Genomic DNA, 25,471 nt, shown 5'->3' on the forward strand with positions numbered 1-25,471 from the left:
CTGAATTGAGGGAAGGGTGTTAGCCTGAATTCAGTCTTATTTAGTTATTTAATGGCTGAATTCAAGAAGACAGCGATAAGTGTTAATGCACAAAGAGAAAAAGACACTAATATCAAGTAGACCATCTATAGACGTGTTGTGTGGGTGAAATTTGCTATGGCAGCAAAAGGATCAAGAACTTGCAAAGCTCTTGGAAGTTGCATAGTATTACTGGCTATGTCTACACTACAGACTTTACCGCGAGCACAGAAGCTGCACCACGGTAAGGTCTCCTGCATAGCTGCTCTTTGCCAGTTAGAGAGAGCTCTCCCGTTGGCATAATTAAACCACCCCCAACGTCTGGCAGTAGCTATGTTGGAGGAAGATCGCCTCCCGCCGACAAAGCGCTGTCCACAAAAGGCACTTATGTCTGTCAGGGGAGTGGTTTTTCATACCCCTGGCTGACAAAAGTTTTACTGACAAAAGTGCTAGTGTAGACATAGCCTAACAAGAGTAATAGAAGCTGTGACCAAATACATATGTCCATAGCTAATATGAGTCCAAATGCAATCATCTTGTGGACTGAATTGTAGAGAATTTGAATTGGCAGATTGAAATAGCCATACAAGAGCAGAATAACAAGTCTAATATTTTTTTCCTGAAAGCTTTCATTTATGATGTAAAGGGGAAAATTGCTCATCTTGGCAAAATTGAATTATTAGAGTAACAGTCATGCCTGTAGTTTAAAGATACTTAGGTTTGACTCTTTCCAACTATAATAAAACTTTCTCCTGTTTTTGACTATCTAATCCCAAATTTTATTTTGGGATAGCTAAGAAAATCCACTATATTAAATGTGCCAGGGAAAGTGTTTGAAAGAAATGTGAAGTCCTCTAGAACTGTTGCTCATCCTCTGTTTAACATGAAGTAATATATAGACTTTTTTGCAATACTGACATAGAAGCAGGAAGATCTGGTCTACCAGGAACATAAAATTCTCTCTTCAAATTCTGTTGGAGGAGGGAAGGAAAAAAGGCAGGTTGGTAAAACTTGAACATGGACTAAGCCCTTGTACATCTTATGCAGAGTTTTGCTAAGTTGAAAATTGCCTATGTGACTGTTCTTGTCAAAATGTGGAGCTATGAGACTGGCTCCCAAAACAGTATTGTTTGTAAGAGGTGGCCAAGGTTTATCCGATTAAGTGGAAAATGAGAAGTAGCCTTTGCACTGAAAGATAATTGAAACTGGATGATGCTTAACCAAATATTAGTCCTGTCTGTCCTAGAAAATACTTCTTTGTATTGAGCCTAAGCATGCACTGTAGAAGTCAGTGGGAGTTTGGTTACTGATGTCAGTGGAGTATCTATAGGTCCAGTATCTATAGTAAACTTTTTTAATCAACTTTTCTTAAAACTTTTTTTGGCATGAAGTGGTGTGCAAATGATTAACTATGTACAGGGTCACTTTGAATTTATTTGCTTGCCGTGTACTTTAATGTTGGGGTCTGTACAAAGAGAACATTATACAAGTTAAATTTAGAAGCCAGTACTTTTAGTTTTTTTCCTTAACATAGTGCTCGGTAATTGTAGAAGTAAACGATTTGTAGTTCATTCCAAAGCAATTAGTGACAATATTTGTATATGACAAGAAGTGACAAAAACAAATTTAACACAATTCATCAAATAACATCTCTGTATTTAAGGTAAATATTATTTGAAAAAACAATAACACCTGTTTTTCTTTTTTTCATTGCAGTTGATAGGAGCTCTTGTTCTTGCTGTTGGAATTTATGCAGAAGTTGAAAGACAGAAGTATAAAACCCTTGAAAGTGCCTTTCTAGCACCAGCAATTATTTTAATACTCTTGGGCATTGTAATGTTTCTTGTATCATTTGTGGGTGTATTGGCTTCTTTAAGGGACAATATATGCCTTCTTCAAGCAGTAAGTACTCTAGTTTTTTACTGTCTTTTATAGTTTTTGTATTTTTTGATATTACTTGAGCTCAACCTCCCTAATCATTGCGTCATCTATCTTTAATAGAAAAACACAGTATTTTTTCCTCTCCTTCAATTAAATAATAGAGAGAAACTATGTAAAGCAAGGCTGGTACACACAACTTTAGAAGCAATACAATCAAGTCACTTTTCTTACTTTTTAATTAAATATTATAAAATCCTTTATGTTGATCTGATCTTACGAATATTTCATTGCACAGGTATCTTTGTAATGAATCATCTGGATTATTATTTAATATGTACAAGTGGGATTTTCACAAGTGCTCAGCATTGGCCCAGCTCTGCTCCCACTGAGATCATTATTGACTTCCGTGGGACTAGAGTTCAGCCAGTGCTGAGCACGTCTGAAAATCTCATCCGATGTGTGCATAGCACCATAAGTGAACAAATGATGAATAAATAAAAATGTCAAATATTGAGAGATTAGATTGTTTACTTATAAGTAGAATTAATATTATAAATACTTGTAATATTTTCTAATTAGTAGTAAGGTAATAAGATTCACATCATCATAGTATCTGATCTCACTTTATATGCCTTAAGATTAGAAATGTACCAAACTGCATCTTCTAAAAACAAAGAGCTTATTCTTTGCAGCCCTTTGTAGCAAAAAACCAAGCTTCTCTCAAGGGATCTATGTCAGCTGAAAGTTGTAAATAAACAGTTTTAAGAGATTCCAAGGCTTACAGCTAGAGAAAAGCTAAATAAAGGGATACCGTGTATCTCACTTTAAAAGCCAGTGAATGCCCAGTGATATCTAATTCTAGAGGGTTCACCACTATGAATGCCCTACCTCAAACTTGTGTGAGCTTCACCCTTGAAAGAGATAGCTGAAGCATTCTTTCTATGTGTTGTTGATATAACAGCACCTAGGAGGAGAGTCAGTTTTTGATGAGATAACTGGAACCTAGAGAAGTAAGGGCTTTATAGATAATAACCCCAATCATGAATAGGCAGTCAAAGTGGATTGCACTGACTGAAGCATACAAATACCCTTCAAAGTTAGCCCCAGGTACACTGTGTGTGGCATTTGTGTAGCCTAATGATAACAAAGGCATGTATTGTGGTGAGGACTGCATTTGAGAGGAAATGGCACAATCTCTTGGCCAGTTGAAAATGAAAGAAAAAATATCTGGCCACTGCTACTATTTGAGAACAGAGAAGAATAGAACCTTGAAACTGTGAACCACTTTGATAGATGGATTTTGCAGCAGTTCTCAAACTGTGGGTTGGGACCCCAAAGTGGGTTGCAACTCTGTTTTAATGGGGTCGCTAGGGCTGGCTTAGACTTGCTGGGGCCTGGGGCCAAAGCCCAAGGGCTTCAGCCCTGGGTGGCGGGGCTCAGGTTACAGGCCCCCTGCCTGGGGCTGAAGCCCTTGGGTTTCAGCTTTGGCCTCTCTGCACAGGGCGGTAGGACGTGGGCTTTAGTCCCCCACCTGGGGTGGCGGGGCTCAGGCGAGCTCAGGCTTCTATCCCCCCTTCTGGGGTCATGTAGTAATTTTTGTTGTCAGAAGGGGGTCGCGGTGCAATTAAGTTTGAGAGCTGCTCGGTTAAGGCATCAAACTGAGAGGGTAGTTGTAAGAAGAAGCATTTTGAGGAGATGGCAGACTCAGACTGAATCTAAACAAGTTGGCTCTCATCCAAATCTCTGTCTGCCATTCACTGGGGAAAGCAGGGTGCATGGTTCTGTGGGGTACATTGAAAAGGAGATGTACAACTGCGTATTCAGTATATTGATGGCATTGTAGCACATAGCTCCTCAAAGCTGAGACCCCTGAGGAGGAAACAGCAGTAACCTAGCACTTCTCTGCTATTTCTGTGAAAGAATGAGTGTAGCTATTTGAGGGCAATTCCATTCACCCCTGCAGAGTTCTGTGGTCTCAAACTTAAGTTATAAACATAAATTACAATAAGGAAAACATATAAACATAATTTTTATTCACCTGCCAAATTTTATTTAAGGAATAGTTAAATGTGATACATAAAGTAGGCTAAAATAATCGGTGGTTACGATTTTAAAAAGTACACTGGAAATTGACAGATACTGTACAGATACAGATAAAACTGCTGAGAATCTGAGGTTGAATGATTATAGTCTCTAATTGCACACAGTATTGCTTACTGTTCTATGGCAGGAAAGTTTACCATTCTTGCTGCTGTTCATGGTGCTTCTTTCTTAGACTAATTCTGTCTCTAGCACAGGAAAGGACTTTAATGTGCAGTAGTTCCAGGTCGTTCACAACATTCTGAATAAGCTCAAAAAGAAAAGGAGTACTGGTGGCACCTTAGAGACTAACCAATTTATTTGAGCATGAGCTTTCGTGAGCTACAGCTCACTTCATCGGATGCATACTGTCCAGTTTGACCAATGTACATGGCAGAGGGCATTGCTGGCACATGATGGCATATATCACATTGGTGGATGTGCAGGTGAACGAGCCTCTGATAGTGTGGCTGATGTTATTAGGCCCTGTGATGGTGTCCCCTGAATAGATATGTGGGCACAGTTGGCAACGGGCTTTGTTGCAAGGATAGGTTCCTGGGTTAGTTGTTCTGTTGTGTGGTATGTGGTTGTTGGTGAGTATTCGCTTCAGGTTGGGGGGCTGTCTGTAGGCAAGGACTGGCCTGTCTCCCAAGATTTGTGAGAGAGTTGGGTCATCCTTCAGGATAGGTTGTAGATCCTTAATAATGCGTTGGAGGGGTTTTAGTTGGGGGCTGAAGGTGACGGCTAGTGGCGTTCTGTTATTTTCTTTGTTAGGCCTGTCCTGTAGTAGGTGACTTCTGGGAACTCTTCTGGCTCTATCAGTCTGTTTCTTCACTTCCGCAGGTGGGTATTGTAGTTGTAAGAATGCTTGATAGAGATCTTGTAGGTGTTTGTCTCTGTCTGAGGGGTTGGAGCAAATGCGGTTGTATCGCAGAGCTTGGCTGTAGACGATGGATCGTGTGGTGTGGTCAGGGTGAAAGCTGGAGGCATGTAGGTAGGAATAGCGGTCAGTAGGTTTCCGGTATAGGGTGGTGTCTATGTGACCATTGTTTATTAGCACTGTAGTGTCCAGGAAGTGGATCTCTTGTGTGGACTGGACCAGGCTGAGGTTGATGGTGGGATGGAAATTGTTGAAATCATGGTGGAATTCCTCAAGGGCTTCTTTTCCATGGGTCCAGATGATGAAGATGTCATCAATATAGCGCAAGTAGAGTAGGGGCGTTAGGGGACGAGAGCTGAGGAAGCGTTGTTCTAAATCAGCCATAAAAATGTTGGCATACTGTGGGGCCATGCGGGTACCCATAGCAGTGCCGCTGATCTGAAGGTATACATTGTCCCCAAATGTAAAATAGTTATGGGTAAGGACAAAGTCACTTTGTCACTTTGGATAGGCTATTACCAGCAGGAGAGTGAGTTTGTGTGTGTGTGTTTGGGGGGGGGTGGTGAGAAAATCTGGATTTGTGCTGGAAATGGCCCACCTTGATTTTCATGCACGTTGTAAGGCGAGTGGTCACTTTGGATAGGCTATTACCAGCAGGAGAGTGAGTTTGTGTGTGTGGTTTTTGGAGGGGGGTGAGGGGGTGAGAGAACCTGGATTTCTGCAGGAAATGGCCCACCTTGATTATCATACACATTGTGAAGAGAGTGGTCACTTTGGATGGGCTATTACCAGCAAGAGAGTGAGTTTGTCTGTGGGGGGGCGGAGGGTGAGAAAACCTGGATTTGTGCTGGAAATGGCCCATCTTGATGATCACTTTAGATAAGCTATTACCAGCAGGAGAGTGGGGTGGGAGGAGGTATTGTTTCATGGTGTCTGTGTATATAATAATGTCTTCTGCAATTTCCACAGTATGCATCCGATGAAGTGAGCTGTAGCTCACGAAAGCTCATGCTCAAATAAATTGGTTAGTCTCTAAGGTGCCACCAGTACTCCTTTTCTTTTTGCGAATACAGACTAACACGGCTATTACTCTGAAACCTGAATAAGCTCAGTTTATTAATGTGGGCAGTCTGCAGTGTTTACTTCTGGGCCCTGTTTACCCTTGGTATGTGTTTGTGTTCACAAGTGACAAACTGTATCTTCCTGGTTGGGGGTTGGGAGAGGAAGGAGTAGGTCAGAAGCAGGAAGTACAAACATTTCCAGTGCTCTGTCTGCCCCCATGTTTTTGAAAAAGGGAAGTGTGATGGTAGTTAACATCTGACCCTCTTAAAGTGCTCTCACTTTGCTATCAAATGTACTAAGTCCCAGATTTGACTGACTTTGAATACTACTGATCTTTTCGGGAAGCACAAAACCATAATGTTCTGTGTTTTTTTTAGCAGTTCATTAATATGCTATTCCAAGAGCTATGATGCTGAGATATAGAGAGGGGAAGAGGTGTTTTGGCATGATAAATGCAATGCAAGTCTTAAAAAAAGCTTTTAAATTTCAATTCAGTTGAAAAATTTTCAGTGTTGCCAAATGGAAAAAGGTACAATTAGCAATGTGGGGAAAGGGATCTCTCAAACCACAAACAGTTTATATATATATATATTTTAACCTTGATTTTTCCTGTTGTCTTTCAAAAGTACATTGAGATTTAGAAAATTGTTCAGTATGTTGGAGGTTAAAGATTCCTGACTTAAATTAGAATAATTGAAGGAATAACTGAGGAAATTTGAGCCTAAGCTTATTTAGGATATTTTTTTGCAATTACATTTTGCAGTTTATGTACATCCTTGGTATTTGTCTCTTCATTGAACTGGTCGGTGGAGTTGTGGCACTGATCTTCAGAAATCAGGTGAGCAAAAATTAGTTTACATTTTTACTCCTTAGTAATGTTATGTACAATATGCAAATGTGTGGCTACACTGTTTAGAGGGTAAAAGTATTTAAATTGTCATCTGAACACTAAAAAGTGAGGGACTAAAGAAAGGTACTGGTTTAAAAGTTTTTTTCAAATTAGTAGAAAAAAAGGAATTGTCATAACTTGTGCAACTGATTTTGAGACTGAAGAGTAAGGGAAAAGGTTATCTGTGTAACCCATTAGTAAGGATCTGCAATATGTGCAGAACTGGTTTGCAAAAGCTTTCTGTGTTGTGAAATGCTTTTCTTCATTTTACTTCCCATGTCCCACCCTTTGCTGCTCTCTGAAAATTTCAGCTGCCTAGGGAGACTTGGGCACTTTTGGGTGAACAATCTGTTTTGCATTTTCACCTTATTCATGTATATTAGTACAGTAGTGCTTACATTATCTCAGTTCTGTTACTAGGTTGGAGTATGTTTCCTTCAATAACCAAACTACTTTGCTCGGACAGACTAGATCAACCAAACACTTTGCATATTGATTAAATTAAAAAATGGACTGATTAATCTACATGTGTGTGTGTTTTCGGCAGATAGGTCATAGATGACTCTTTTCTATTAAAGCTTTAGGACATAAATGTATATGCCATGTTAAGTAGCAGAAGCCTATACACATTTATTTTTATTTTTTCTATTTTTCTATTGGCAAAATCAGTAAGAACATTCAAAAGGAACAAAGGAGCAAAAAATAAATGGCCACCCCCCAGTGTCCTACATCTGTCTCTTCTAAAGAAAGTGTTCTTATGGATAGCTTTAAAACACATCATTTTTAAATGATAAATCATGCCATTTTACTTCTCACCGTTGTATTGAAACAAGCTTTCCCTTTCCCATCACTGCTCTTTCCACTTGATGCTACAGCGAAGTTCTGAAATTGAATGGTAACATCAAAAGATGGGTTATCTTCACTTTTAAAAATTACATTTAACAGTGACCATAACATATACTTAACATTGTGCAAATTATTCTTCTAAATTTCACTTAAAGTGAGAAACTGGACATCAGAATGGAACCCATCAAATGTGTTTACACTGTATTAGAATCAAAATGATTCCTTCTTTTTTAAAACAGAGGTTATGTATTGTCCTTGAGCTTCTGACATAAAGGATGATTCCATGGAGTACTGACTTGCTTATTCAGCTCAGTGTTCTTTCTTGTTCTTGAACAAGTATATTTTATATTTCCTGAAAGTAACAAGTACATTTTATATTTATTGCTATTGATTCTCTAGATGGCAGCATCAAACTGCACCAGACTTCATTAGCTCTGAGTTTCCCATGGGGTAGCCAAAATTGAGAATTTGACTAAGCACAAGTAGCATCCTTTCTGGTATCTAATTAGCCAGACTATTGGTTCAATTTGATCAAGAAAGAAAACCATCATGAACGTGGAAATATGAAAGTTTGGTGGTGTGTAGATGTAAGATATACATCTCTTCTAGAAAAGCATCTTCTTCTCTTCTCTTCCTACTTCTATTTGCCTGTGGAAGGTTGTTTTATTATTTCCTTTTGTGCAGCAGAAATGAATTCATTAGGGCAGAAACACAATGGCTCTTGCATGCAAGTCTCAGCCATTAAGATACACCAGTTGGATCTCAACCTTCTGAAACATTATCAAATATAACTAAGATGGAGAATCTTTATTCCCTCCCTCCCTTAGCAAATATCTGCAGACTTTTACAAATGTCAAATGAGCTAGCCAAGGGTTGAGCAATTACAGTTAACTAGAAGAGAAATAGATGAGGGCTTCAGAAGGGAAAATGAGATTCCCAGAATGACAGAGGTAAGATGACCACTGGATCATCCTTTGGGGAATAAGGCATGGTCTGTATTACAAAGGTAGATTGACATAAGATGTCTTGCATTGATCTAATTGTGCATGTGTCTACACTTAAATTTGTCTTCCTCTGATCTAAGCACCCTGTTATGGCTATGCAGTAATACCACCTCCCCAAGCAGTGCTGAGTTTTGTTCGATGTACTGGGGTCGACACAGCATGTGTGTAGATGCTGTGTTACTTATGTTGACCCTAACTGTCCTCCAGCAACTGTCCCACAATGCCCAGCGCTGACTGCTCTCGTCACATTTGTGAACTCCACTGCCCAAAGGACATGGAGACCAGAAGACCTCTCCACCCGTAAAACCCCACAAATTTTTGAAATGCCTTTTCCTGATTGTTCAGCTTGGCGAGCACACATGTTGGCTCTACATTGTTGTGTGCAAGTGCCCAGCTGTCCATGCTGGCTACATATTCCAGGCATACTCTGGCCTGGAGTAGACTGGAGATATTGGATCTCTTGGGACCGTGGGGAGAAGAGGCTGTGCAGGCACAGGTATGGACCAGCCACAGAAATGTCGATATCTGCAAGCAGATTGCATGGAGGATCAGCAACAGTGCTGTGTGAAAGTGAAGTACCTGCGGCAGGCATACCAGAAGGCCAGGGAGGCCAACAGTCTATCTGATGCTGAGCCACAGACCTGCTCTTTAAACAATGAGCTGCATGCCATACTTGGTGGAGACCTCACCACAGCCCTGCAGACCACTGTGGGTACCTGTGAACAACAAGGATGATGATGATGATGATAAGGATGGGGGAAATGTAACCAGGGGGTCCAGCTATGCCGTGAGCCAGGACCTTTTTGAGATTCCACTTGCAGTCCAGTCAGTCATGGCAGCTGAGCCCAGGTCAAGGGGAAGGAAACTGAAGTATGTTTATAAATGTATTTCTCCTTTCAGTGATGTACTGATGACACCCCCAACTTAGCAGGACACAGCTAGTGATTTACTGATACTGGAAGAAGCATTGGTACAACAAACAGAGATAGCGTTGTTATCTGCTTTTCATCCCCCTATAGAGTTATGTGGTGGGGGCCATACAGAGCACTTTGTGTGTGTACAGGAATTTCCCTTGAATCCTCCTGAGAGATATCGCTGAAACTTTCATTGAGGTACTCTGCAATCCTCTCCTGAAGGTTTCTGTGAATGGCAGCCTTATTTCTTCCTCTGCGGTAGGATGCTTTCCCACGCCAGTCGGCGATAACTTTGGCATGCACCATTGCAGTAAATAGGCTAGTGGCTTATGGACCCATGCAGGATGCCGGCTGCAGCTGTGTTCTCTGTGCTTTTGTTACCCTCAGGAGGGAGATATCAGTTAAAATGACCACCGCCTGTGAAAATGGTGCCAGTTTTCAGTGCCATTGCTCTTTACTTATAGTCTCATGCAATCAAGCAATTTCCTCCTCATTTCCCTCACCCCTGGTGGCCCATACTCACCATGGCTGGTGTTATGAGCAGTGCTGTGCACAAGCACTCTGAAGCAGAAGTGTCAGTAAGCATGTTTTGTTTAAAACTTTAGGGGAGTGTGATGGGGTATACAAACCCCACACTGGGCAACAAGGGGTTAAGGGACTGCTCTGGGTTCAGCCAGCCCTGCCCCCTCCACACCTGTAGGAAATGCACCAATTGGCAGAGGAGTTAAAAGGCAGGGGATCAGCTCATTTGGTGGCAGAGCAGGGAAGAGACCAGACTGCAACCAGCAGCCCCAGCAGAAGAGAGTGGAAGGAAAGGCAGAACCTTTCCCCACGACAACTGAAGGAAGGGAGGACCTGCTACAGAGACAGCCTGAGAAGGAAGCATTCCCCTCTTCCTCTCAGATGGACTCCCAGTTCTATTAATTTCCCTTTGTTTTTTTTGGACTACCCCAGCAGGGGAAAGCCCTAGGATTGATCTGGCCCAGATGGGTGGGCTATACTGAAGAACGAGGCAGTTGCCACACGAGAGAGAAAGAGAGCTATTACACTACATGCAGTTGCCAGAAGGTGGCACAAAAGGCACAAAAATCATGGGATATGGATGAAATGATGGGATGGAGAAAGTTGCATGCTGGGAAGTTGATCCGTTGCTCCCAGTCACCCCTGCACAATTCATTACTGCCCCAACATGCATTGCCAAAACTTCCCAAAAGAGTGCGCTGGATGGTGGTGAGTTGCACATTGGGTTACCTGCCCATCGTGCACCACACAGTGCATCGATTCAAGCAATCCTGGTGAGTATGCGCAGCTCTGACTCAAGGAGCCAAGTATGCATGTGAATGAGTGATATACTACTTGGGGCATGTTTATACTGATATGTTGCAGTCAAAGTTTGTAGTGTAGACATGTAGTATAGTGTAGCCTTAGTCATGATGAGGAACAAGCCATGCTGACAAGCTCATGGGGCCTTCCTTGTTGCTGTAATGAACATCCTCTGTTTCTGTTTCTTGAAGTCTGAAGAAAGGTGCTCTCATGAAGGCTTTCTCTGAGGAGCTGACAGCTGAAGAAAATGAGTCCATCTTCTTGCATAGATATGTGTTGGCTATAATGTTAAACTACAACTAATGTTAAGCTACCAGAGCTATAGGGAAAGAACTAGTGTGGCCTCAGTTAGCTTCTTCCTTGGCTGTCAGAACTGAACAAAAATGTCAAGAAAGAAGTTGAGGCGTGGAGAGAGAGAAATTAGGAAGATAAGAGACCAAATATGTGATTAATGTGTGCAGAACTAGGTATACAGATGTATTATACATCTTTAGCTTGCTTTATGTGTGCTCCCTCTCTATTGCTTTCAACTAGGTATAAAGAAATACAGGTTTTTAGACTCAAACTCTAAACTATTTATTTAACTTTCAGTTTTTCATAGTTTAATTTGGATATTGGAAGACAAATTTGGTTTTTTTATTGATATATTCTTGACTTTTACAGTGTTATTCTCTTCTTTTGGGATGATCTTATATAAGTGTACAAAAACTAGAAATTAAAAGACCCATCAGTTGAGTCCACCCACTTGCAGGATTTTGACTCTTGGATGAAGGATGTATTTATATTGGCAAAAAGATGAAGATTAGATTTCTTATATAATTAGTTGTTTTCTGTAGAAGTTTGTTTTATTGGGATTTAAGAAATCTAATGTTAACAGAATAGAAGAAGTGAGCACAATTCTTTATTATTTCTACAGACTTTATTTATTGTGGGGCATTCTCTACATACGAAGGAAACTACTGTACCTATTTCTGACCAGTGAAGTCTAGTCTTGATAAATTTCTTAATTATGAAAATTTTATTTGTAAGGAAGATGGAGGTGTTCTGAGGACTGCCCATTTCAGGAAGGCTATGACTGTATTGGATACTTAAAAGAGAAAAGTTCCAGATATTTTTTCTTACCTCTTAGGCTCATTTATGTAATTCCCAGTACATTGAGCTCAGGAGACATCGCTTCTTATAACTACATCTTCTTTTCTTGATGACTTTTATATGTGCTCAATGCCATGATTGTAAAGTATGCAAATATTCATTTCTTCCCTCTCCTTTCTAGTCCATCTAAACTGAAGCTCTTTGTTTCACTAATGATCTTTAGCGCAATTATTTATTTTCATGTTAGACCATAAACTATTTGTATGTTTGATGAGAGATTATTCAGCTTTGCATCATTGGGAATGGCAGGGGAACAGTGAGGATAGAGACAGGAATTAAAATATTTTGGCTAAGTAACTAGGGTTGCCAACTTTCTAATCCCAGAAAACCAAACACCCTTGCTCTGCCCCGTCCCTTCCCTGAGGCCCCACCCCTGCCTTGTGCCTTCTCCGAAGCCTCACGCCAGCTCACTCCATCCCCCCTCCCTCTGTTGCTCACTCTCCTCCACCCTCACACACTCGTTCATTTTCACTGGTCTGGGGCAGGGGGTTGGGATGTGGGAGGGGCTGATGGCTCTGGCTAAGGGTGCAGGCTCTGGGGTGGTGCTGGGGATGAGGGATTTGGGATGCAGGAGGGGGCTCCGGGCTGCGGGGTGGGGCCGAGGGGTTTGGAGTATGGAAGGGAGCTCCGGGCTGAGGCAGGAGGTTGAGGTGTGTGGGGGGTATGGAGTCTGGGCTCCACGAGGGAATTTGGGTGTGGGAGGGGGCTCAGGGCTGGGACAGAGGGTTGGGGCGCAGGAGGGGGTTCAGGGTGATGGCTCCGGGTGGCGCTGACTGGGAAGTGGCTGGCATGTACCTCCGGCTCCTAGGTGGAGGTGCAGCCAGGAGGCTCTGCGTGCTGCCCCTGCCTGGAAGCACTGCCCCGCAGCTCCCGTTGGCCGGGCGGAGCCAGTGCTTGGGGCTGGGGCAGTGCGTGGAACCTCTGTGGCCACCCCTATGCCTAGGAGCTGGAGGGACATGCCAGCTGCTTCCCAAGAGCTGTGTGGAGCCTGGTAGGGAGCCCGTTAGCCCCGCACCAACCGGACTTTTAACGGTCCAGTCAGCGGCCAGGGTCCCTTTTTGACCAGGTGGTCCAGTCTAAAACCAGACACCTGGCAACCTTACGAGTGACAGGAACTGTACTAAACCTTCAACTTAAACAAAGTGTTTTCTAAAGGCAGTTTTCCTGGCAACAGTGAAAAGGAGGGAAGACCACTTTCCAGTGCTCGAAGACAGAGCATCCTAACATATTCTGGCCCAAAGGGAGCCCATGTTACTCTAAGATAGTGGTTCTCAACTCTGATCCACTGCTTGTTCAGGGAAAGCCCCTGGCGCGCTGGGCTGGTTTGTTTACCTGCTGCGTCTGCAGGTTCCGCCGATTGTAGCTCCCACTGGCCACGGTTCGCTGCTCCAGGCCAATGGGAAGGGCGGCCAGCACATCCCTCGGCCCGCCGCTTTCTGCAGCACCCGTTGGCCTGGAGCAGTGAACCGCAGCCAGTGGGAGCCGTGACTGGCCAAACCTGCGGATGTGGCAGGTAAACAAACTGGCCCGGCCCGCCAGGGGCTTTCCCTGAACAAGCGGTGGACCAGAGTTGAGAATCACTGCTCTAAGACCTACCAAGTCCTGCAGCTGTTCTAAAGCGTGATCAAGGCCACAGTCTTGTGCAGGCTACTTCATGAGGCCTTACATAACAACCAGGCCTTACGTAAGCAGTATTGCCAACTCAAGCATACAAAAATTGTGAGGCAGACCTCATAAAATGTGGCTTTTTAAAATTAAAACCAGATCCACTTATTGCCCATCTGGTTTTACAGCCTTTAGGATTCATGTTTTCAATCTTTTCTCTGCAACCTTGAGGGTTAGAAACTTTTTAAAACATGGAAGATGAGAGTCTTACATAATCACGTGGTTCCATGAGCTTGGGATTTAAGAAGAATAACCAAATATTGCAAGGCTTGGGTAAAATTATGAGAGTGAACAACATTTTCTAAGTGCCTGCATGCATCTTCAGGCTCTTTCTTTAGGAGAATTGGACTGATACCCAACTTACTAGTAAGGGGCATTACTCTAACTCCTGACCACTGTGGGGTTGAGAGCACCAGTCATGTCTCTTTTTTAATTTTATCACCTGAAGGGGAATCTAACCCATTCTGCCAGGGCAAAGCAGTCAAAGTTGTGATTTTGCAAATCAAAGACAAATTAATTCTACCATGTGTACCCATGAAATCTCTTCCAACCCAGGGGACCCCACAGCATGTTGTCCTAACCCACTGTGTCTACATAACTCAGAACAGATAGAGCAACAAGAAACAAATACCTCATGGAAGGAATAACCCTGAAGGAAGGAGGGCAACAGAGGATGGGATGTGCAGCAGCAAGGAAAGTAGAGCAGGAAGAAGCCTGGTTCCACTTTGTGCCTCCCTTTAGGGAGTGTGCCTGGGTCCATCCAGTTAATCCTGCCAGTTGTAGGCATAGATCTTGCTGGGCATGAGTAAACTTGCATATAGCTTGATTTGAGTGCAAGGTTACACTGTAAACAAGGGTGTGAGAGACTATGTGCTGGAGACTGGTTGCGATAAGCGGGAACACCCTGAACTGATAAGCTTGTAATATTAAGGTGAGGACATAAGCAATATGGGTTTACATGATCTGCAAAGTGATTGGTCCTGACGTGATCGATACGATGTAGATTCAAGAAGTATAGATATTGGTAGCTTGAAAAAAAGTCTATATACTGTGTAGTGTGTGGCTTGCTATGTAATTATGGTTCCACTCTGTACCTAACCCCTCTGTGTCTGGGCCTGGCCAGGATGGGCATAGAGCTGTTACATGCCTAATAAAGTAACCCGAATGAGTAGCTGCAGTTGAACTGAGTTTTTGGATCCCAGAGAACTGGATGAAGTGTTTTCCCAGAACTGGACCAGGTGTTCTGGGTAAGCTGAGTGGAAAAGTTCTTGGCAAGCATTCCAGAAATGATATATTGTGAATTTACCATTTGTAGCTCCTCTAACCCAGGAGGGCTGCCTTTGGTAGGCCATTGCCCTCGAACTGCCAGGGATCTGGACCATTCCCCAATCCCACAATCTGAGCTGGCTTGTTAAGGGTCAGGTTGCCCTGGACTTGGTCTCAGGTGACCTGTGCAGTTTCCTGTCTCTACCACTAGCCTGCTGGGTGACTCTGGGCAAATTACTTCATTTCTCCATCCCTCAGTTTCCTTATCTGTAAAATGGGGATAATTATACTTGCCTCCTTTGTAAAGTGCTTTGTGTTCTATAGATGAAAAGTGCTATATAAGAGCTAGGTAATGTTAATTATTTATACTATCATAAAAAGTGACATCTAAGACACTGATTATCCAAAAACGTATGCATGTGCTTAAACTTTAATCAGTGATGTCAATGGGACTACTTATGTGCTGAAAATTAAGCAAGTGAATAAGTCTTTACATGATCAGGGCCTAATTTAGTTACTACCCGCATCTATAATGACAGAATATCTGGTTGTGCTAGTTTTATGCCCATTAGTTACCCTATCAATAAGTGCTGAGTCTTAAATATTGTTGTAGAATATGTAAGTGATACATCTTATTTTGCTTTTGTCCCCTAGACAATTGACTTTTTAAATGATAATATCCGAAGAGGAATTAAGAATTATTATGATGATCTGGACTTCAAAAACATAATGGATTTTGTTCAAAAGCAGGTTTGTTTTTCTGGGAGTATTTAATTAAAACTAATTCTAGAAGGGAACGTGGTAAACCCCTGAATGTCACTCTTGATAATAAATATTACGGAGAATATTCTTCCTTGGTGTGTTAATCTAACTCCCATTAATGGGGGGAATAGACTCCCTTGTGTGAGCTGGAAAATCTCTTGTAGCCTTCTGCTGGCAGGGATTTTATGGAGTTCTAGTTGGCTTTTAAAGCCCCCTTTCCCTCCCAGGTGTGAGGAGTGCAAACTGCAACCCCTACACCTCTGAATGTGAATCTGGGACTAAGGGCACGATTCAAATCCTGCTGAAGACAATGCAAAGATTTCCTTTGAAATCCACTGTAATGGGCATTGGACTGGGTTTCACTTACAAAAGCTATGAAGTACTGTATTTTGCTTAAACAGATTCTTCAGATTTCTTCTTGAAATGCTTACTGAAGGAAATATATCTGTTACTAAAATTCAGAAATGATGTTGAGCGCAGCTGAACAGTATTTAATAGCATACGTGGTTGACTCATCGCCTTTATTAAAGCTGCTGTGTTAAAATATTTATTGGATTATTTAAGAATTCTGACATATACTTTTGAGACTATAGAAAAAACAGAAAGTGTTCAGATGTGTATATAGGGAGCCATACAATGTATAGATGTGTTAAAAACTTAAGTGGCTTAGATGGTGCACAAATTTTGTAACATCATTATGGAAACACCACGGTACTTTCAAAAACAAAGTAAACATGGAAAAAGTTTTCAAAAGCAAACCATCTAAGCTATCTTGTCATTTTAGTTCATACCCTTCTAAGAGTTTCCATGTTCTACAAATAGTTATATATATGGACAGTGATTATAAGTACCAGTGATAGATAAACTCACGCTTTTTCCTCATTTTGAAAAAAACAATAGCGGGGGGCTATTTAACTGGACTACTGTAAATTAACAATATTTGTTTTGTTTGCAGGATCACAGTCCTATTCTGTTAATTAAATCACTTTGAAAACATTCTGCTGTTTTTTATAATTTGCAGGAACATCCCTAGATAAAATATCTTTTTTGTGTTTAAAATCTTTTTCATTTTTTACAGGAACCTGGTCAAAATTGACCAGCTCAAAATTCAACTAAAAAAGAAATAAGTTTTGTGTTATTCAGATCCAAACCAAAATCTATCATCTTTCAAACATAGAGCTGGGACTGAGTATCAGTTACTTTTACTGTCAAATTTAGAGTAATGGCTTAATGAATGATAGAGGGACATGACATGTATCCATAATGCTGCTAGTCATTTTGAATAGACAGCATATTGAAATTGGATCCTGCTCTTCAGGAGCCCGATTCTTTAGATGTCTTAATATTCTTTCTATTTTGAGGGGCAATGCAATGTATGTATGTACACACATTGCGTGCACGCACGCACACACACACCTGCTAATCAAAGCAAAGTTGATAGTCCCATTATAACCCCAGCTTCAACACTACCCATTAATGGCATACGTACACTAACAGCAAACTGGATCTTTCAATTTAGCTTTTCCCTCCTTGTCAGTCAGATAGAAACTTTCCTGTGGATACAATTTTATATAAACTAAAGTATTTAACCATTGCTACAAACATGATGGGAGCTTTTCCTCTTTCATTTTGCCTCTAATCATGTGATTTTACTGGTTTCTTCTATAAATGATGCTTGGGCTTTTTACTTGAAACGTTGACTCTGATCCAATGCATGTTAAATCTGATTTTTCCCTTATCCTGCATATTTTATTTGTGACTTTGACTACAATTTTGGGACATGCTGTGCTATAACTTTTGCTAATGAGTCAGTGGTATGACAAGCAGACGTTTTGCTGCCTCTTTTCTCTCTGATACTTGAGCTTTCTTAAAATTACCGGTAATTCATTTTTATATTTGATTCATTCTGCAATTATTAGAAACATTTTTATTAAGACAGATTTTTTTTTCTTTTTTTTAAGTTTAAGTGTTGTGGTGGGGAAGATTTTAAAGACTGGTCAAAGAATCCGTATCATGAGTGTTCTGCACCAGGGCCATTAGCCTGTGGAGTGCCCTATACTTGTTGTATTAGAAATAAGGTATGTATACTCTATTTGTTCTTATTATTTTAGCTGGTTTCTATTAAATCTCAGTGATTCACAGAAAAATAACTATCCTAAATTACTCATTCTCTTAAAGAATAACTTTTCATCAATTAAGAATATTGGGAAGTATGTCTGTTAATTAAGCAAAAAGGAACAGATTTTCATAGTTGCTAGGTTTTTATGCTAAGCATAGTCTCCACAAGGTTGTTATGGGGCCAATATAGTATATAGTGGGGTGGAGCTTGAAGTGGGAGCTTGTGATCTGTGACTCTGAGGAACTTAAAAAGGGGAAAGTAATTCTGATTTGGCTGCATACTAAATGCTTCTCTTATCCTTGCTAATTTGCACGTCACCTCTAAGTTCTTATGACTGTTCATGCTTTCCCTTTAGCATTGTATGCATTCTCATAAGTTGCATTCACATGTGTACGTACACACATACTCTTAACTAGCAGTTCATCCCCAACGATCTGAGAAATCTGAATACATACAATGAGAAACTAACCTCTCCTTTTCTCAAATGGCATGACCCACAGCAGGAAAATTGGTCTGAATAGCTCGAAAATACCCCTGCTCTATCTGCTGCGTGCCCAAAAGCAGTGAATGTCAGCTTGCTGTCAGAGAGAGAGGCAGAAACTAACTTTTCTTTTTTTCATGTGAACCCTTCCAAAAGTCCTGGTTTGGTTAGAGATTTGGAACAGTTTTTAAATCTATCAGACCCATCACGAGCATTCTGTAACCAGTGCTCTTACTTTGAAGGCTAAGTGTAACATTAAGTTTGATAAGGAAATGATCCACAATTAAAAAAAATACTGGAAATGCCTTTCCCACTTTGTTTCAGTCTTTGGAAGTGAGGTCTGTGTACAAGACAGAAAAATAAGGTACTTGTGTAGTTCCTCAACTTTGTTCATTGTGCAGTTCTATGTTTTCCTGATCCTGACCAAATTAGTTTTGAAATAAGGGCATTTGGCATTGACATCTGTACTTGCTGCATACATCTTTCTGCATGTGCCCAGGTACTTCTAGTTCTCCAACTTGGATAAAAGGCTACCCGACTGTTTTTTATACTGTATTTGTCATGCCAAATCTAAACGTTTGCTTTCTGCACAGATCCAGTCAAAGATCTACTGGTAGATAACTTATTTTCACCTCATATAAATAACCCTTTTTATGTACTTCTTTAAGTTAGTGCTCCTATAAAGAATTTTTTGTTAAAATGGTTTGCAATAATTGGCTCAGAAGTCTTGCTGTATGCTGTTTGTACTGTGCATATATTATATAAAAGTGTGCATGTTTCTTGTCCTTTTTTTATGCCTATGTTGTTTTTGAGAACTGAAAGGAAAATATTTAAATATGTATCACAGCTTGGATAGACTCATTCAGAATTCAAAACTAAGCAATTAATATTTTAAGTCTTATCTGTTTGAGAGTAATAAATTCAATTGTGTGAAAATCCTTTAGGTTCAGTCATTAGCTGCACTGAGGTAACATGGCCATTGCAAGGACCAGGAACTAACCCTTTAAATTGAGGATGCAGAGGGATGGTGGTGACCAATAAAGAACAATCTAGATTCTTGTTAATTCACAATAGTAATTTTATTTCCAATATACAGGTCTAAAGTGCAACCTCTCTTTTAAAATTGGTTACTTCAAATTTGTGTGAGAACAGTAGTAGAAACTACACAATACTGGTTACTTTCATAAAAAAGCTTCTATAATTATTCACTTAGATTTATTAATTCATTTTTGGTCAACTTATACTCCTTATGTTCAATTTTCACTAATATTTGAGTGATGGACTTTTTTTCTGGCATGAATATTGCAGAACAGTACTTTGAGAGTTGCATTCAAGGGTATTTCCACAAAAAATATTTTCTTCTCATCTATTCAGGGAACTGAAACAATATCATGTGACTTTCCTGACCAGTCACAAATAAAAAATACAGCATGGGTTTGAAATGTAAACAATAAGTCCATAGAGTATTAAAAAAGAAAAGAAAACTAAAACTTTGTTACATTAAAATACAGAATGTAGTCCATAGATATTTTATGAGCAGGAAGAGCTGAATTCACAGAATAAATGTAGTCTTTGAATGATTTACTCAGCTCTGTTTATCAAAGAGCAAGGTCAAACACCAAAACAAAATACAATCTTTTGATTTAAGGATAGACTACCAGATTGGATATTGTAGTATGTTTTACATTTTTTTAAAAACTTTTCTATTATGAAATAGAAGAACCTTGAGTCATGAATGTGCCACTGTACGATCTGTGGAATCTTGCAGCACTGACTCTTTGATCTAATTTGTATAGAAGACCTTACCACCATGTCCATAAAGCAGAAGTCTTTTTAAAAAAAAAATCAAAAAATTAATCAAACTTACATGTTTGACAAATGTTTCCAAATACAGCTTGGTTTCTGTATGGACATCTACAGGTATGATTTATAAATACTCATTCACTCTGTGGTCATGGAAAACTTCTGTTAACGTGTGATGGCCAAATTCGGATCTGATGTAAATCTGAAGGAACTCAGTTGGAGTCAAAGTAGTCACCCAAACCATAGCATTTATCTGATGCATTTATCTTACACTGCTTTGTTTTAGCCAATGTTACATCTAAAATTAAATGGTGTAATGATGTTCTGTGTTGTGAAGCATTGTGTTAAAGTCTGTGTTTATGCATTTGGCTAAAATGTTTTGAAAAGTATTAAATCACTTGCAGCAGAAGTTTCATCACATTTATGGGCCTAGTCTTGAAAACCTTTACTTATTGGGAGCATTGTCAGAACACTTGAGCTACTCCTGTTGACCTAGGTAGGATACTCCTCTGAGCAAGGATTTTCAGAATTGGCCTAAAGACAGTTCGGACAAAATAAATTTTAATGACTCTAATTTTGTGCCCACAATTGGTGCTGCCAGTTTACTTGCAAGTTCAAAATTGGAGGCCAGGTTTTTATGCCTTAAAAAAACAGCCTGACTCTTTGGTTTCTGCAGTTTTATTGAGGATTGTCAGCATAAGATACTTACTGCATGAGATATCTTGAGGCTTCAAAATAGATCCAAGGTTTTTGAAACATATAAAATAAGTATTTCAAACAAAAACCTAGAAATTGTGCATCCAAATGAAAGCTGTGTGAAAGAGGCTCTGCATCTCATTTATTAAAGTAATATATTATCGTAACAAAATCTCTGAATATATGACTTCATTAGGTCTCTGGACCCCTATTACAAAATCAATGTTGTCCACTTTGCCAGAGGTAAAATATGTCTTGAGAGATGTAAAACAAAGGAGCAAAAAGGACTGAGTTGTATTAACCTTAGTCTGAAGGGTGTCTACACTGAGACACTACCAGTATTTAGGAATCATAGAATCATGGAAATGCAGGTCTGGAAGGGACCTCGAAAGGCCCACCACCCACACTGAGGCAGGATCAAATATACCTAGACTGGCTGGTGTTTACCTAACCTGTTCTTAAAAACCTCCAGTGATGGAGATTCCACAGCCTCCCTCAGTTAACCTGTTTCAGTTCTTAAATATCCTTATGTGAGAGAGTTTTCCCTACTATCTCATATAAATCTCCCTTGCTGGAGATTAAGCCCATTACTACTTTTCCTACCTTCAGGGGACATGGATAACAACTGATCACCTTCTTTTCTCTAACAGCCCTTAACATATTTGAAGACTGTTATCAGACCCCCACTCAGTCTTCTTTTCTCAAGACTAAACATGTCCATGTTTTTTAAAACCTTTCCTCATAGATCAGGTTTTCTAAACCTTTTATCACTTTTGTTCCTCTCCTCTGGACTCTCTCCAGTTTGTCCACTTCTTTCTTCAAGTGTGGCATCCAAACCTGGACACAGTATTCCAGCTGAGGCCTCACCAGTACGGTATAGAGCAGAACAGTCACCTCCTATGTCTTGCATATGATATTCCTGACAATACATCCCAAAATGATATTAGTGTTATGTGCAACTGCATCACGTTGTTGGCTCGTATTCAATTTATGATCCACTATAACCCCCAGATCCTTTCCAGTGGTACTATTGCTTAGCCAGTTATTCTCTAGTGTGTTTTTGTGCATTTGATTTTTCCTACCTAAGGACAGCACTTCACAGATGTCTATGTTGAATTTTATCTTGTGAGTCCAGTTCTCCAATTTATCAAGGTCCTATTGAATTCTAATCCTGTCCTTCAAAGTGCCTGCAACCTCTCCCAGCTTGGTGTCATCTTCAGATGTTATAAGCCTACTCTCCCCTCCATTATGCAAATCATTAATGAATATATTGAATAGTATTGGACCCAGGGCAGACCCCTGCAATACCCCACTAGATAAATCCTCCCAGTTTGACAGCGAACAATTAATAACTACTCTGGGTATGATTTTTCAACAAGTTTTGCACCCACTTTATAGTAATTACATCTAGGCCACATTTCTATAGTTTGCTTATGAGACTGTCATGTGGGACTGTGTCAAAAGCCTTACTAAAATCACTATATATTACGTCTACTGCTTCTCCCATATCCACTAGGCCTGTAATCATGTCAAAGAAGAAAATTAGTTTGGTTTGGCGTGATTTGTTATTGACAAATCCATGTTGGCTGTTTTTTACCACCCTATTATTCTCTAGGTGCTTACAAACTGATTGTTTTGTAATTTGTTCCAGTATTTTTTCAGGTATAAAAGTTAGTCTGACTGGTCTGTAATTCCCCAGGTCCTCTTTGTTCCCCCCTCTAAAGATAGATTCTATGTTTGCTCTTCTCCAATCATCTGGGACCTCACCCATCTTCCAGGAGTTCTCAAATATGATAATCCCTAGTGGTGCTGAGATTGCTTCAGCTAGGTCCTTCTGTACCTTAGGTGAATATCATCAGGCCTTGCCAACTTGAATACATCTAACTTATCTAAATATTCTTTAACTTGTTGTTTCCCTATTCTGGCTTTTGTTCCTTCCCCCTCATTGTTAATATTAGTTGTATTAAGCATCTGGTCACAATTTACCTTTTAAATGAAGACTGAAGCAAAACAGGTACAAAACACCTCAGCCTTCTTGGTGTCTTCCATTATTAGCTCTCCTTCCCTGCTAAGTAGTGGACCCACACTTTCCTTCAATCTGGTCTACACTACAAAGTTAGGTCAACATAAGTCACTTTGTGTCAACCTATTTGTGCATGTGTCTATGCTCAAATTTGTATCCAGACGAAGTAAGTGCCCCATTACAGTGATGCAGTAAAACCACCTCCTTGAGTGGCGTGAAGCCATGGTCAACCTACTGTGACTGACACAGTGCAAGTGTAGACACTTTGTGACTTGTGTCTACCCTAACTGTCCTCCAATAGCTGTCTCACAATAATCCAATCTTTGTGACAGGGACTGCTCTAGTCACCATAAATTCTACTGGCCAGGTGTTACAGACACCGGAAGCCACCCCCTCTTTAAATACCCTTGTATTTTTGAATGCCTTTTCCTGACTGCCCACCTTGGCAAGCATACCTAGCAGCTCACCCTAGTGTGCAACTGCCTAACCAACCATGCCGGCTCCATGCACAAGACATGATCCTACCTGGACAAGGAGGGCCTGTAAGGAGAAGAGGCTGTGTAGGCACAGCTATGGCTTCACTGCAAGTTTTGAAGTTGCTTTTACATAAGTGAAAAGTAAAAATAAATTTGCTTTTGTGATTATTTTTTCCAATTTTTGACATTTATTTTTTCTTTTCAGACAGACATTATGAACACTATGTGTGGATATAAAATGATTGACAGAGAGGTAATTTAATTGTAAAGTCTCTTAATTGTAAAATGTTTCATATTTCTTCTTTCTGGATTTTGTTAAGGTTAAGTAAATTATTAATATAATGCTTACATTATTTAACTTTTTTTTGCCAATTTTTGAAGTACAAAGAAATCAAAGATTAACCTGATTTATCTAGAGTAATCCATGAGGAAACATATGGCTTGCCTGTGAAATGCTCTCTTTCTTCCACCTTTAGGTTTGCTGGTTTGACTCAGATGAGAAATACAGACCAACTTCTAATACTGCATATTTAGTATACAACGGACCATTTCAGTAATGCTAATGCCATGACTAAAACCAGGAAATTATTTTTTAGGAAAGCCAAGGCTTCTCACTAAATAAAAACACATCTTTGTAAAGCTTACTTTTAGTTCTTACAGTATCTTATATACCATAATAGTTGGTATAAAATATAGAAAACTTTACAAAATAATGTAATAGTGGAGAGGAAGTAGGACGCTCTGTATTTTTTGTGGGCAGGCTTTTAATGCTTTTTAAGTATAGTTGTGACATATGGCCTAGTCCTGTAGATCTCACTCGTGGGACTAGTCCATTGACTTCAATGTTGTGGGCTTTGTTGGAACTAGCCACGTGAGAAAGGGCTGCAGGCTCAGGCCCATAGTACAGTAGTGGAGTGCATACTGAACAGAAGCCAATAACTTGATCTGCCACAGGTCTGTACTTCATAGGCTTGTAGAACAAGAATTACTGTTGGATTAAATACCTCTCTCATAAGGCATTTAGCATAAAATGCCAATTTCAATTGTTCATTTTTGTAGATTGGCAATCACCTTTAAATATGATCTTTCCCTTCATTTAGGCTCATTGACTGAGGGCTTTATCCTGCCAGCTGCTAAGCATTCCAGTCTGGCCCTGATCCAGCAAAGTGTTTAAACATGTGCTTAATTTTAACCATGTGAGCAGTTCCATTCATTTCAATGGGACTACTCATGGGCTTAAATGTCTTGTTGGCTCAGGTCTAGAGTGCTCAAAATCTTGTAGGATTGAGCCTTATATTCTTTTGTCTCCAGCCTACTTGGAGCCTATTGCACTTTGTCTATGGTTTTGTATTTTTGTATTCCAGCAGAAGCAGCTTGGAAAGTAGGAATGAAAGGGTAGATAGATACCTTTGTATTCCATATGGTCTAAAATTAGGATCAGGTATATTTTTTTCAGCAAAGTATAAATGGAATGTAAAAAGCACTTGTTTAGCGCTTGTTTGAAAAACTTCAGAATGCATTATTTGAGAGTTGGTGATAAGCCCTCTGTGCCAAATTCAAAGGGTTTGCATGGATGTGAATGAAACAGAATTTGACCCTTTATATTCCAAAAATACATCTCTGTTCTCTTCTAAGTAAACCGTTGTTTGAAGGTATATTTCATTATTTTACAGCGCTTGAGTGTTCAAGACATTATATATATCCGAGGATGCACAAATGCAGTACTCATTTGGTTCTTAGACAACTATAGCATCATGGCTGGTGTCATGCTTGGCATATTGTTACCCCAGGTAAGGCTAGGCCATTACATTGTCCGTTAAAGGGAATATTTGGTTCTTTGCTTTGGTAAACAAAATGGGATTTGATTTTATAGTTAATAAAATACATTTTTATTTAAAGTTTATGTATTCTGTAAACTTATGTGGCTGGACCTTTGTGCCTGTACAGAGCCCCACTGATTTAGTGACAGCAATGTCATATTTTGCATTTTTTCATGACCCTAATCACCTCACCTGAACTCTGTCCACTAATCTGTCTCCACCAAGACTTATTCTAACATTCCATACCCCAGAATGGTTTCAAACAGCCACTGTTGTCTTTTTTTTAAATCAGCTGGTCATTAATATATGTCC

General features: G+C 40.1%; 1 protein-coding gene across 1 annotated transcript in view; it reads left to right on the forward strand.

The window, feature by feature from the left end:
• TSPAN15 (tetraspanin 15) overlaps positions 1-25,471 on the forward strand; it is a 39,250-nt gene that overhangs the window by 12,370 nt on the left and 1,409 nt on the right. Inside the window, exons 2-7 of the mRNA XM_037905889.2 lie at positions 1,735-1,920; positions 6,684-6,758; positions 15,634-15,729; positions 17,703-17,819; positions 23,545-23,592; positions 25,013-25,129. Of these exons, the coding sequence (XP_037761817.1) occupies positions 1,735-1,920; positions 6,684-6,758; positions 15,634-15,729; positions 17,703-17,819; positions 23,545-23,592; positions 25,013-25,129 (639 nt within the window). The remainder of the gene's footprint in view (positions 1-1,734; positions 1,921-6,683; positions 6,759-15,633; positions 15,730-17,702; positions 17,820-23,544; positions 23,593-25,012; positions 25,130-25,471) is intronic.

This window comes from Chelonia mydas, chromosome 7 (assembly GCF_015237465.2).
Source record: "Chelonia mydas isolate rCheMyd1 chromosome 7, rCheMyd1.pri.v2, whole genome shotgun sequence".
NCBI classification, from domain to species: domain Eukaryota; kingdom Metazoa; phylum Chordata; order Testudines; family Cheloniidae; genus Chelonia; species Chelonia mydas.